General features: G+C 57.5%; 2 protein-coding genes across 2 annotated transcripts; both read left to right on the top strand.

Annotated features, from left to right (window-relative positions):
• Positions 1-3507: 3507 nt before the first annotated feature.
• GCG54_00011584 (putative hydrolase C22A12.06c) lies at positions 3508-4527 on the top strand (the record flags this gene model as incomplete). Its single annotated transcript, XM_045411486.1, has 4 exons — positions 3508-3558; positions 3612-3630; positions 3716-4240; positions 4340-4527. 4 exons carry the CDS (start codon positions 3508-3510, stop codon positions 4525-4527), a joined length of 783 nt encoding a protein of 260 aa, XP_045268544.1.
• A 3671-nt stretch (positions 4528-8198) lies between these two features.
• Positions 8199-12685, top strand: GCG54_00011583 (ABC transporter BEA3; the record flags this gene model as incomplete). The annotated part of the gene is made up of 9 exons (XM_045411485.1): positions 8199-8366; positions 8428-8533; positions 8587-8729; positions 8784-9288; positions 9345-9363; positions 9418-9495; positions 9557-9917; positions 9971-12604; positions 12659-12685. The coding sequence occupies 9 exons, from the start codon at positions 8199-8201 to the stop codon at positions 12683-12685; spliced, it is 4041 nt and encodes a 1346-aa protein (XP_045268543.1).
• Between the last annotated feature and the right edge of the window lie 133 nt (positions 12686-12818).

The following is a 12818-nucleotide window of genomic DNA, read 5'->3' as shown; positions in this document are numbered from 1 at the left end:
AGCCTTGGACTCGGTTTTGCGGGCCGGCGGGCAGGCACCCTCACTTGGTGCACCAAACAACGGCCAACCCTGCGTCCAACCTGTGCCTGACCTCTGCCCTTACTAACGTCCATTTACCTACCTATCACGATTCACTGCCATGGAACACTTTGAACCTCATGGGTGATTAGGTAAGGTGTGCATGGCTGCACACTGGCACTTTGGGAAATACCGGGTGAGCTATTTGGGGGGATATGAGGCCGATGTCTGGCGATATGGAGATTCCCGCCGTCGTGGCGAGCCAATAAAACAACACGACAGTCCCAAGGAGAAGGATGAAGAGGATCCTGCGCGCCCCAGTGTCCCAAGTCCCTCACTTCAAAGCTGCCCGAAGACGAGATGATGGGGCGCAGTGAGCAGGAGATGCAAGGCCGTCTCTGCTTTCTATGCCTGCGCCCCAAAGAACGGAGGCCAAGATTGGGGATCTCTGATGTGCAAGACTCCAGGCTGCCATCATCCGGTCATGATACTGCAGACGGTGCTGCAGTTGCTGGAACTCTGCTTGATTCCGTGAGAGATGCAGGAGGCGGAAATGCAGGGCCAACCAAGGAGGCGGTGCTTGTTTCTTCGTCCGCACTCACACTGGATGTTTTTCTGTCTTCTTGGTCTGGACATCGGCGCTCGTTTGTTGTTCTGTTTGGAAAAGAGTGTGTCTTGTGTCAAAAGCACCGACAATCGCAATAGCGGCGGCGAAAGGCGTCAAGCAGAGCGTCTGTTCTTGCCATATCCTGGCTGCCTGTCTGCCGCCCGGGCGATGCCGCCTATCGCATCTTCAATCACCCAACTTAGCACCTTAGGTGAATGTAGGTCGAGCACCATTTTACATGACCCAGGACTGCCACAGAATGACGGCGGTTGCAGAGACGATCGGGATAGAGTGGGGGACTTCTTCCAGGGGTGGTGCCACGGTGCGTACATACAGAATGCAAGAACGGTGCGGCTAATTACTCGAGAGTCGGCGCCCAATAAGCAAAGAGAAAGAGCCGAGGCCAGGAACCATAGTGCGAACGGCTGCAGGTCCGGTGCAACCAACCAACTGGTGCTGGTGTGCAATGCAGGTCTTGGATGTTGGTCTTGGGTCTTGGTCCTGCGCCGCCGTTCGAAAAAGGAATGGTCGCATCTGTCTCCCGATTAGGTCACCTCCGCTTTCACCGAGGCACCGGGTGAAGTCGAGGTAAGGTGAGCGTCTCCACCTGCGGTGTCACCCGCACTCAGTGTGACGCTACACCACAGGTGAGGTGGGTGTTTCTGACCCTGAGTGCACCACCACCGCGTGGTGAGGCAGAAAAAATGCTTATCGCCAGTGGATCTGGCCCCCGGGAAGGCAAGGCAGGTACCCACTTCTCTTATCCTGGTATCTGCTAATGCGATGCACCGTTTGAGACATGTCCACTCTACGCCAATATGCATATCGCCAATAACGTCACGGTGCACTCATCTTCGCCCACCTGACCTCGTTTTCTCGTAACGTCAATCGATCCTCATCACATCTTCTTTTTGCCGCCAACCCACTACAAACGCAACAACATCCATCCACCAGCGAGTCAAGTTGGTCGGTTTCGGACTCAAGTCGACCTTGCCCTATCCCAGAACCCCCAATCAATGGAAGGAACCCCAAGGAGCCCAAGGCATTGAGGGTGTTTCTAAAACTGCTTCTGTCAGAAAGCTTTGGCAGCTTCCAAATCACAAGCGCCCGTCGCACTTCTACCCGTGCCGTTACACCATCAAAGCTCTTATTTGACACGCGCCAGCACCACGAATGCCCTGGCCCTTGTCCCTGCAGCCCAACTCCTCCAAATTTGCGTTGTCTTGCCTTGCCTTGCCTTGCGCTGCGCTTCCTGAAGATCAGTCGTTGCTAACACGAACCGCTCCAAAGGGATATCCCGGCAAACGCCGTCTTCGTAGATCTTGCAGGGGTCCCGGTACCTGGCCTAGCCTCCAACTATCGACGCAACTTGTCCATCTTTTCTGCAAGTCAGCGAACGGTCGTTCCGAAGAAACGCATCTTTGCAAAACAATGTTTCTTCTCTGCAAACACACGCGCCTACTCCTACGCTCGCCGCTCAATCGCCCCAGCCACCCACTCGCCCAATCTCCCTCACTCATCCGCAATCCACGGATTCCACGCTCACTCGCCCTCATGTACGCACGTACACACACATACACATCGCCCTCGTCCAACCCATGCCCGCCATTCGTCGTCTGCCCTTGCGCCCTCTCCCTCTGCCGCCCACCCATCTCATTGCACATCTCGCTCGTCCTTCCAGTCAGATAGACAAGCCGTCACACACACCCACTGCGCCCCCGCGCGGGCACTTCCTTATCCCGTTTCAAGCTTACAAGGTGACAGCACACCGGACCGCCGTCCAAGTCCAAAGCCCAGTCACTGCCATCAGCATGTCATCGGTTGCACCAGTGCATCACCACCGCCTCGTCCACCGAGGGTTCGGATCTCGGGATGCCCAGACCCTGCCCTAGGCTCTGGCCCGCTGCCACCTCTGCCAATTTTGATGGCCTGCCAAATCAACTGCCAAACGTCTCGCCCTCCTGCAGAGAAGCCCACCGACAGACGTTCCTCGATTCCTTCCATGTGGCGTGGCGTCTCCCGGCGCTTGTTTCGCCCCCCAGTCTGACTCTCGCTGCCCACATATCCTCGTCCAGTTTCTTCGACATCCACCTGGGGGCCGGACCACCACCTAGCCAAGCCCGTCTCATGGACCGACGCCCACAGGCCCGGTCTCATACCTCACCCCAACTTATCCACTCGTCGTCCATCCTCGCCCCTCTCATCCACTCTCCAGCAGGTGTGGCGGCACTGCTGCTGCTGCTACTGCTGCTGCAAGCAGGACGACATCATTCAGGAGCTCCTCAAGCAACGCAGCGCGCCAGTTTCAACCCACCACAAACCGTCCCGTTTCCTGTGCCTGTACCTGTGTATGCTGGTCCCATCCTCTGCGCGGCAAGGTACCGACTCCACGTCCCCTGCCGCAATCTTGATGAGGTGCAGAGTTTCACAATTTCCTTATTCGCTCTCGGGTTTCGGTCGATTTGAGTTGCTTGCGTTCCAGCTTTGGGAGCGGATGGATCCAACTCAGCCTCCTCCTGTCTTGTCATCGTCCCGCGTCTACAGCTGCGCGCCGTCTCATTGCCTGTCTGAGCTGATGATTGCTTCATGAGCCGACAGCCCGTTCATCTACGCCCGGTCATCATCCTACGGCCACTGTTTAGATAGCATCAAATTGATTAAAACGCTCCCCTTTGGCCAGATCATTCTCATCTTTAATCCCATCTTTGCAGCTCGCTGATTCATCATCATCATCCTTCGCATCTTCACAGAATCGCAGCCCACAAATATTTACCAGACGACCTTTCATATATCATACACCTCGTCTTTTTTAGTCCATCTGTTATTGGACGCCCTCTCGCTCGGTTCAGCTGTCAATCAAGTCACGCTAGCCGTCTTTCACCATGCCTACGATGCGCTTTCTCTGCCTTCCCGGTGCCTATGGCAGCTCGGACGTGAGTACTAAAATCCCAGCGATCTATGGCTCACTCACTAACGATCGCGCTAGAAATTCCAAGTACAACTTGGTGAGTCTGTCACTGCAAGCCACACGAGACCATCGCGACCGGCTTCATCAATGACAGGCAACTTATGTACTGACACTTCTCACAGCCCCCATCCTGAAGGAGCTTTCTGAGGACGGCACGGCACAGTTCCACTTCATTCATGGCCCTTGCAAGGCCGTCCCGCCTCCGGGCTTTGAGGACTACTTCGGCGCCCCGCCTTACTACCGCTTCATCGAGCCCGACAAGGACGTCGAGAAGACTCACAGCGACGACGTTCTCGCCCGTATCCGCGACTTCCCCCAATGCGAGAGCCCGGAAGACACCATGAGAGAACTCATGAGGGAGGGTATCGCAACGACGCATCGCAGCACCGACAGGGCCATCAAGTACATCAGCGAGATTGTCCAGAAGCGCGGCCCCTTTGACGGCATCATCGGGTACTCCGAGGGTGCCACTGTGGCCTCGACGTTCATGCTCTACGAGCAGCGCCGGCTGAAGCGCTCCGGCCAAAAGCCGGCCTTCAAGTACGGCATCTTCTTCGCCGGCTGGCCCCCGGTTGACCCCAAGTCTCACGCTCTCGTATTGTCTGACGAGTCCGACGAGAGGATCGAGGCCCGGACCCTTCACATCAGTGAGTTCTTCTTATGATCGCCATGATGATACGTTATTGCGGATCATCATGGTTAGGCACAGAAGCGCGGGGTGGATTTGCTGACGATCCCATTTTTAGTCGGATCCCTGGATCCTTACGTGGACGGCTCCATGGCTCTGTACAACATGTGCGACCCTGACACCGCCTACCTGTTCGACCACGCCAAGGGTCACACCCTTCCCCGTGACAAGGACACGATCAAGGAGCTCGGCGACATTGTCCGCGAGACGAAGGCTGACATGATCGAGGAGGGTCTGTTGCAATAAACGCATGTTGTGGCGTCTCCGCAGACCGGGGCATCCCGGCCAGAGGAGTATTTCCGGATAATTTAGCATCGAAAGCATCGCTCAAGGTTGTTTTGTGCCTTATTTTTGGGTTGCAGGGCAAGACAGGAAAGTGTCAAGGGGCTGGTTTCCTATCTCTTCCCGCGCCCGTATGTGTTTGTGTGTGTGTGTGGCGGCAAGCATTAGATAGAAGGGGTTCGCGGTGTCGTGGGTCGCATATTCCAGGGGAGCCTGCTGGAGTCGGGTCATGATGATGAAATGATTTGGATTACTATTTTTTGGGTTTTGCATGGTTTTATGTTTTTTCGACATGTTTTCTATTTCGCAAATCATGGTGCAGCCGCCTACCATTCACCAAGTGGCGGCCACATCTTGTTTTTGGTTGTCGTTTTACAAAGCTGCCCAATGCTGGCAATGTCACACATCCCAGACTTAGACAGAAGCCGAGAAAAATACAATCACCTGAATCTAGATGGGCAATTCCCTCTTCTGAATTATTTGACAGGTGTTCCAGCCGTCAAACATGTCAAATAACCCACCTGCTGCTTGCCATGCGCCTATTTGCCCGCCCAATTGCGATTTGAATATCGGTGGACAGGAGGCGGACGCATAAATGCATGATCCGGTAGAAACGTCCTCCGCAGGTAATTGACCGACGGCTGGCCCCCTTATGTCAAGTGTCAATCAACGACCCAAGCCCCAACCAACGCCCGCGCATCAAGTGCTCTCACCAAGATGTCAAATCCTGTGGCGAGGAAAACAAATGGGCCGTGCGATTGAGGACAGGGACAAAATGAACCACATGATCTTCCTCGAACACGCCCGTGTGTATCCGAGTGTGGAGACCAAAGAATGAACATTGGCCACCTCACAAGATAGCATACAAGACGCAGCGTGAGAGCAGCCGATTTACATGTGTATCCTCGGGACAACTTAGTGGTTCGCCTCTTGTTTTCTTGCTGTTGTATTCCAGCCAATCGTCAAAGTCCCTCCGCGAACCAGGTGTTTGTTTCCAAACTCCAACTTATTTCGGTTGTTGCTCTCTCCTATGTTTTTCGTTGCTAATATCATGACTTGGTATATTTCCAAAACACAAGATGAAAAAAAAACCGTCCTTTACATGAAATTACCTATTTAGGGATGGATCAGCAGGAAACGGGAGTGCCACAGAAAAGACAGGCGGGTAGACAGCAGAGATGGAGGGACTGGGGGAGCAAGAGGGTGGGGAGGGGGGAGAGGGGATTGCCCTGCCATGGACATGATTTGTCGTTGAACCTGTCTTGATTCGCAAAACATGCGTGTCCTGGCTTTGCCCCAGACCTCCCTCTGTCACTTCTCCGTCGACATTTCCTGCTCTGCGCGGTTGCACACCTACCAACCCTTGGCACACAAATCCCAAAACGCGCCCCCAGGAAGGCCCAGCTCCGGGAAGCGCAGCAGAGAGAAGAGTGGGTGGGAAAGGTGCAAGGCAGGGGGCCCATTCCTCCCGCACGGGCGATCCCTGTCCCAGGACCAGGGCCAAAACCCCCCGACGTGCATATGTGGGTAGACGCAAAACCTCCCATAGGTATGACGCCTCAGGTAATATGTACTGCAGCCGCTTTGACGCACAGGGAAAATGCCGAGAGAAGGTTGCTAGAATGAATTAGCCCAAGACATTTTTTATTTTATTTCCGAGAGGCGCGAGGGTGGTAACAGAAATGCACCAGAGAGCGGGGCCAAACGGGTTAGGGAGAAGCAATGAAGAAGACGAAGAAGGAGAAGCACATGCACGCTTGCCCCCAATCAACGCCTCTCCAAGTAAAGTCACTCCGTACCTTTTACCCTCAGGTAAGGTAAACCATCAATCGCTACCACGGCGTGCTGCCCCCCCGTTTCATCTTTACATCACACGGGTAAAACAGAAGAAGAAGAAACGACGTCCGTTCCTTACTCGTTTCCACTTTCCCAAGACCGAACCAAGAACCGAGCGAAGGGTGCAGCTGGCTGTACGAAGTACGAGCAACGACACCATGCCACCAAACTCAGCCTCCCGTTCCATTTCATCTGCCTGCGGCTTCTCCAAATCCTGCCCATCTGGCTGCCCGCCACGCGCTCTCGCTATGCTTTTTGCTGCTTGGGTGGAGATGCGGTAATCCGCTCTCTCAATCATCCACACACAGGGCACCACCGCTGGGCAGATATGTGACCATGACTTACACGCACTTCCTCTCCGCCGCTCCGCAGCCCACCCTCTGGACCAACCCAACGCGCAAAGCAGATATACCTTGGCACGCAGTGGTCAATACAGAGAGCGGGTTGAACGCACAAGTTGCGTGATCATGATCTCGGAGAAATAATCTGGGGGGTGTGTGGCCAAGATAACTCTTGCATGCAACCCCAAAGCACCACCACCACAGCAGAACCAAATCGTTCCCCACTGCCCATGATCTCACTTCTCGCCCGCCCATCCATCTTCATCCCATCTCTGCCCATCTTTGGCTTCCCTCTCGCTCGCCCGCCCGCCCGCTCCTCCCACCCCATCCATCAAATCCCATCTCACCGCTGCCCAAAATCTCACAAATTCCCAAACCCAACTCTCTCGGCGCTAGGTCGTTTTTTTGTTCCCTTCCCTTGTGTGTCCGCTGCTGTTCGTCCTTCTTGGGGGGTCCCCGCCTAAACCCACCTCCGCGCATCGTTTCGCACGCAAGCAGGCGATGCAGCATCAGCATCAGCATCAGCAACAGAAGCAGCAGACGCAGCGGCAGCAGCAGCACCTGCACAGCCGCTTCTGCAGGTCGCCCTCTCGGGTGGCTCGTTGATACCCGTTTCCCGGCGCTTTTGCAGTGTACTTCTGCCGGTCCCCCCATTTCACAACCATCCCCCCATCCCCCTTCCGCCTTGTCTCCTCTGCCAAACCCTTGCTCTGTGTTCTCCTTCTCGCTCTCACTCTCTAGTCTCTCCTCTCCTTCTCTCTCTCCCACCCCCGGTCTCTTGCCATTCGACTGCTGTCTCGTCTGGTCAAGTCTACACTGGGTGTGGTTTCTTGTTCGCCCCCCGTTCGCGTTACATCCGTTGTGTGTAGTGTGAGTCTGGCTGGCTCAACTCTGCGACCTTCATCTCACTTTTTCTTCTCATTTTCTCCTATCTTCTTGACTCTTTCCCCATCCCCCCCTGGTACCCTGGTTGGGAACTCTCTTTTCTGTGTGTTTCCCATTCAGCTGTTGCCGCGGGACGACACAATCTCGATTTACCACTTGTTCCTTGGATCGAAAGAGAAACAAACACCCAAAGGAGAGAAAGCTGCCATTTGACAAATTATCCTGACACGCGAGTTGTTCGCATAAGACTAAGCTTCTCTGAACCTTTACACCTCCCACACATCACATTAACCTCCCCTGCCCCCTTGTCACTGCCGGCCTGCCGATCTCTCCCCCCTGGTGCCCCCAGGCTTTTCACCTGTTTGTGAGAAAGAATCTTCCCCACACACACATATGGCCCGGTCGTCCTCCTCCACATAGCCTGCAACGACAAATAATAGGATAGCCAGTACTACCTTACGATAGAAGAGGAAGCACCAGATATCCGGATCGGAAGACATCTCCCGGTCGAATCGGACCCCACGACCTACCCCGGTCACCACCACCACCCCCCTACCACCCCCGCCAGTTATCATGGCCACACCGGCCGGCGGCACTGCCGATGCGCCGGCAGCTGCTCCGGGCCCCGGACCGGCCCCCGGCGGAGCGGTCGCGACGGACCCCAACGCGCCGCCACCGGCTCCCAAGAGATCGTGGTGGAAGCTCAGCACGAAGAACGTTGCGACGCTGAGGAATTTCATCGTATGTTGTTCTGGTCTAGCATGTATGTGTGTGGACATGCGTTTACTGACTCATATCACAGAGAATCTTGTCCTATGGCACATGGTATGACAAGCTCATCATCATGGTGTCGGTATTAGGTGCCATCGGTGCTGGTCTCACCATGCCGGTGATGAACATCGTCTTTGGTGAGTGACACACCATCACCTGTCGCAGAGAGGCAGCAATTAACACAGCTCAGGACAACTCGTCGGCACCTTCACTGGCTTCTTCAAGCAAGGCACGCAGGAGACGCAAGAAGAGTTCACGCGCACCGTCAACCAGGGCGTGCTGTACATCGTCTACCTCTTCATCGCCAGACTGATCCTCACCTACCTGTCCAACGTAAGTCACCCACTAACCCCCAACCACACACTTCACTGACAAACAATCTCACAGCTCGGCTTCCGCATGACGAGCATCCGCATCTCCGCCGCCATCCGCCTGACCTACCTGCGCTCCCTCTTCGCCCTGCCCATCTCGATGCTGGACATGCTCGCGCCGGGCCAGACGGCCGCCATCATCACCATCACCGCCAGCACGCTGCAGCTCGGCATCTCCGAGAAGATCGGCACCTTCTTCATGTCCTTCTCGACCGTCATCGCGGGCTTCACCATCGCCTTCGCGTACAACTGGCTGCTGACGCTGACCACCGCCTCCGGGCTCGTCTTCATCCTCTTCGTCTACATGTTCACCACCCCGCCCATCATTCAGCGTCTGAAGGACGTCCAGGACATGGACATTGAGGCCGCGTCTGTGGCTACTGAGGCGTTCGGCGCCATCAGGATGCTCGCGGCGTGCGGCGCTGAGTTCAAGATGCTGGCCAAGTATGGAATGCTGGCGGACAGGTCGCGGGAGAAGGGCGCGGGCATGGCGTGGCTGGTTGGGTTCCAGCAGGGCCTGAGTGAGTTACTCCCACGGCGTTCCTTCAGATGTAGGATGTTTGCTAACCTGTCACAGTCTTCTTTGCCATTTATGCGTAAGCAGTCAAGGATGTATACACCTGACGATGTGGTTTACTAACGCTTCCTAGCACCTTTGCGCTGTCCTTCTGGTACGCGTTCAAGATGTACACCATGATGGTCCTGACTACCCCGGCCTCCCTCATCGTGTAAGTCCTTCCGTGCTCCTCCATCCGGCAGGATGAACCTTATCTGACACTCCCACCCCAGCGTCCTCCTCTGCATCATGATGATGGCGTCCTCCATCGGCCAGCTCACGGCCCCGCTGTCAGCCGCGTCGCAGGCTGCTGACGCCAACGCCATCTTCCACACCATCATCGACGCCCCGAAGCCGACTTACGGCAAGCTCAAGGGCCCCGAGGCGTCCGCCGAGGGCGACATCGTCTTCCAGAACGTCAACTTCGTGTACCCCAAGCGCCCCGACGTCAAGATCCTGGAGAACCTGAGCCTGACGTTCCCCGCTGGCAAGGTCACCGCCATTGTCGGACCCTCTGGCTCCGGAAAGAGTACCATCGTCGGAATCCTGGAGCGTTGGTATGAGTTCAACGGAGATCTCCAGGCCAACCAACTTGTCAGTCTCACCCTTGACACCCGTCATCATCTACACCGGCTAACACGTTACAGACTCTCTGGCTCAGAAACGGTATCATCAGCTGCGGCGGCCGCCTCCTCAGCGAGATCGACCCCCGCTGGTGGCGCAACCAGATCGGTCTCGTCCAGCAGGACAACGCCCTCTTCAACACCACAATTTTCAAGAACGTCGAGTATGGCCTCATCGGCACCGAGTTCGAGTTCGAGGACGAGTCCGTCAAGGCCAAGCTCATCGAGCAGGCCTGCAAGGACGCCTTCGCCGACGAGTTCATCTCCCGCCTGCCCGAGGGCTACCAGACCGAGGTTGGTGACGCCGGCATTAAGCTCTCCGGCGGCCAGCGCCAACGTCTCGCCATCGCCCGTGCCATCGTCAAGCAGCCCAAGATTCTCATCCTCGACGAGGCCACCTCCGCTATTGATGTGAGGAGCGAGCAGATCGTCCAGGCCGCGCTCGACCGCGCCTGCCGCGGCCGCACCACCATCGTCATCGCCCACCGTCTCGGAACCATCAGAAAGGCCGACAGCATCATCCTCCTCCGCAAGGGCCAGGTCGTCCAGCAGGGAACTCACCAGGAACTCATGGCCCAGATCGACGGCCCCTACCACCTCCTCGCCACCGCGCAGAAGCTGGACATGGGCGTCGAGGAGGACGACGACATCCTCTTCGGCGACCTCAGCTGGCGCCGCCCCGAGCCCGAGCGCAACTCCCTGCCCAAGTCCATGCCCTTCGGCAGCAGCGAGGGCGACCTCACCGAGAAGCGCCAGAGCATCGACAACGTCGACGAGGACAGCAACCCCGTCACCGAGCGCGACGGCTCCGACGAGGAGCTCGAGCGCGGCGCCGGCGGCAACGTCCGCGTCATCAAGGAGCCTCGCGGCCTCTGGGCCCGCTGGCGCGCGTGGCACCTCTTCGGCTCCTTCGGCCTCCTCCTCGGCGAGCAGCGCAAGCGCTGGAAGACGTACATCGTCATCGCCGTCGCGGCCCTCGGCGCCGGCGCCAGCACCCCCGTCCAGGCCTACCTCTTCGCCGTGCTAGTCTCGCTCTTCTCCTACTGGGGCAGCTTCCTGCGCGTCATCGCGAACCACTGGTGCCTCATGTTCGTCTACCTCGCCGCCGGCGTCGGCATCTCCCACTTCCTCCTCGGCTGGGCGACCACCACCATCGGCTTCGGCATCACCCGCGTCTACCGCAAGGAGTACTTCCGCAACATCCTCTACAAGCCGTCCGCCTTCTTCGACGCCGAGGGTAACTCCGCCGGCGCCCTCACAGCCCGCCTCGCCACCGACCCGACCATGCTGCAGCAGCTGCTCGGCACCAACATGGCCTTCGTGCTCATCTCGCTGTTTAACGTTATTGGCTGTATCGTAGTTGGCCTCGTATTCGGCTGGAAGCTCACCCTCGTCGCCCTCGGCACCTCCATGCCCATCATCGTCGCCGCCATGTTCTACCGCGTGCGCCACGAGACCAAGTTCGAGGAGGCCAACAACGCCGTCTTCGCCGAGTCCGCAAAGTTCGCCTCCGAGTCCATCGGCGCCATCCGCACCGTCTCCTCGCTCACCATGGAGCAGGGCATCTGCCAGCGCTACGACGAGCTGCTCGCCGAGCACACCCGCGACGCTTTCCGCAAGTCCCGCTTCTCCGTCATGCTCTTCGCCTTCAGCGACTCCATCTCCCTGCTCTGCATGGCCTTTGTCCTGTGGTACGGCGGCCGCCTGCTCTCCGACCACGAGTACACCCCCTTCCAGTACATGGTCGTCTACATCGCCGTCGTCCAGGGCGGCATGTCCGCCGGCCAGTGGCTCTCCTTCGGGCCCAACATCGCCAAGGCCAAGACCGCCGCCGACCGCATCCTCGCCATGCGCGACGCCGACGACGACGAGACCACCTCCGCAGCGCCCACCGAGCGCGTCAGCGACGTGGTCCCGTACGAGGTGCACTACGAGAAGGGCGTCGAGATCGACTTCAAGGACGTCTGGTTCAGCTACCCGACCCGCCCGACGCCCGTCCTCAAGGGCCTCGACCTGCACATTGAGCGCGGCCAGTTCGCCGCCATCGTCGGGCCCTCGGGCTCCGGCAAGACCACCATCATCTCTCTCCTCGAGCGCTTCTACGCCCTCCACGGCGAGGGCCGCGTGCTCTACAACGGCCACGACATCAACAGCCTCGACCTCGCAAAGTACCGCCAGAACATCTCCCTCGTCGCGCAGGAGCCGTCGCTCTTCACGGGCACGATCCGGGATAACATCCTTCTCGGCATCGAGGATGAGGATTCTGTGAGTGACGAGGCACTGCACGCGGCGGCCAAGGACGCGGGCATCCACGAGTTTGTGATGTCGCTGCCGGAGGGATACAACACCGCCGTGGGCCAGTCAGGTGTGGCGTTGTCGGGCGGGCAGAAGCAGCGCGTCTCGATCGCGCGCGCGCTGATCCGCCGGCCGTCGCTGCTGCTCCTCGACGAGGCGACGAGCTCGCTCGACAGCGAGACGGAGCGCGCGGTGCAGGCCGTCTTCGACGCGACGAAGGGCAGCAGGACGATGATCATGGTCGCGCATCGGCTGGCGACCGTGCAGAACGCGGACGTGATCTTCGTCATGGCCGATGGCAAGGTTGTCGAGAGGGGTGACCACGCGACGCTGATTGCGGAGAGGGGAGTCTATTTCCAAATGGTGAGTTTCCTCTATTCCCCTTCATTTGAACTCAATGCTAACCCTCCTGAAAAGTGTCAATCACAGGCGTTGGACAAGTAAACGGATACAGCCCACAGGGGAGGAGACCCCCGAAACGGAATTGTTCTTCATTTTTTGTGTGTTCTGGCATAGATAAAGCAGAGAAGACTACAGTCTTTCATCATCATCATCGTGGTAGAGATTCCCCCCTTTC

Source organism: Colletotrichum gloeosporioides, assembly GCF_011800055.1.
Source record: "Colletotrichum gloeosporioides strain Lc1 chromosome Unknown consensus_17, whole genome shotgun sequence".
In the NCBI taxonomy this organism is placed as follows: Eukaryota; Fungi; Ascomycota; class Sordariomycetes; order Glomerellales; family Glomerellaceae; genus Colletotrichum; species Colletotrichum gloeosporioides.
The sequence above is the reverse complement of the archived record's forward strand: the minus strand, read 5'-3'. Positions and strand labels throughout refer to the sequence as shown.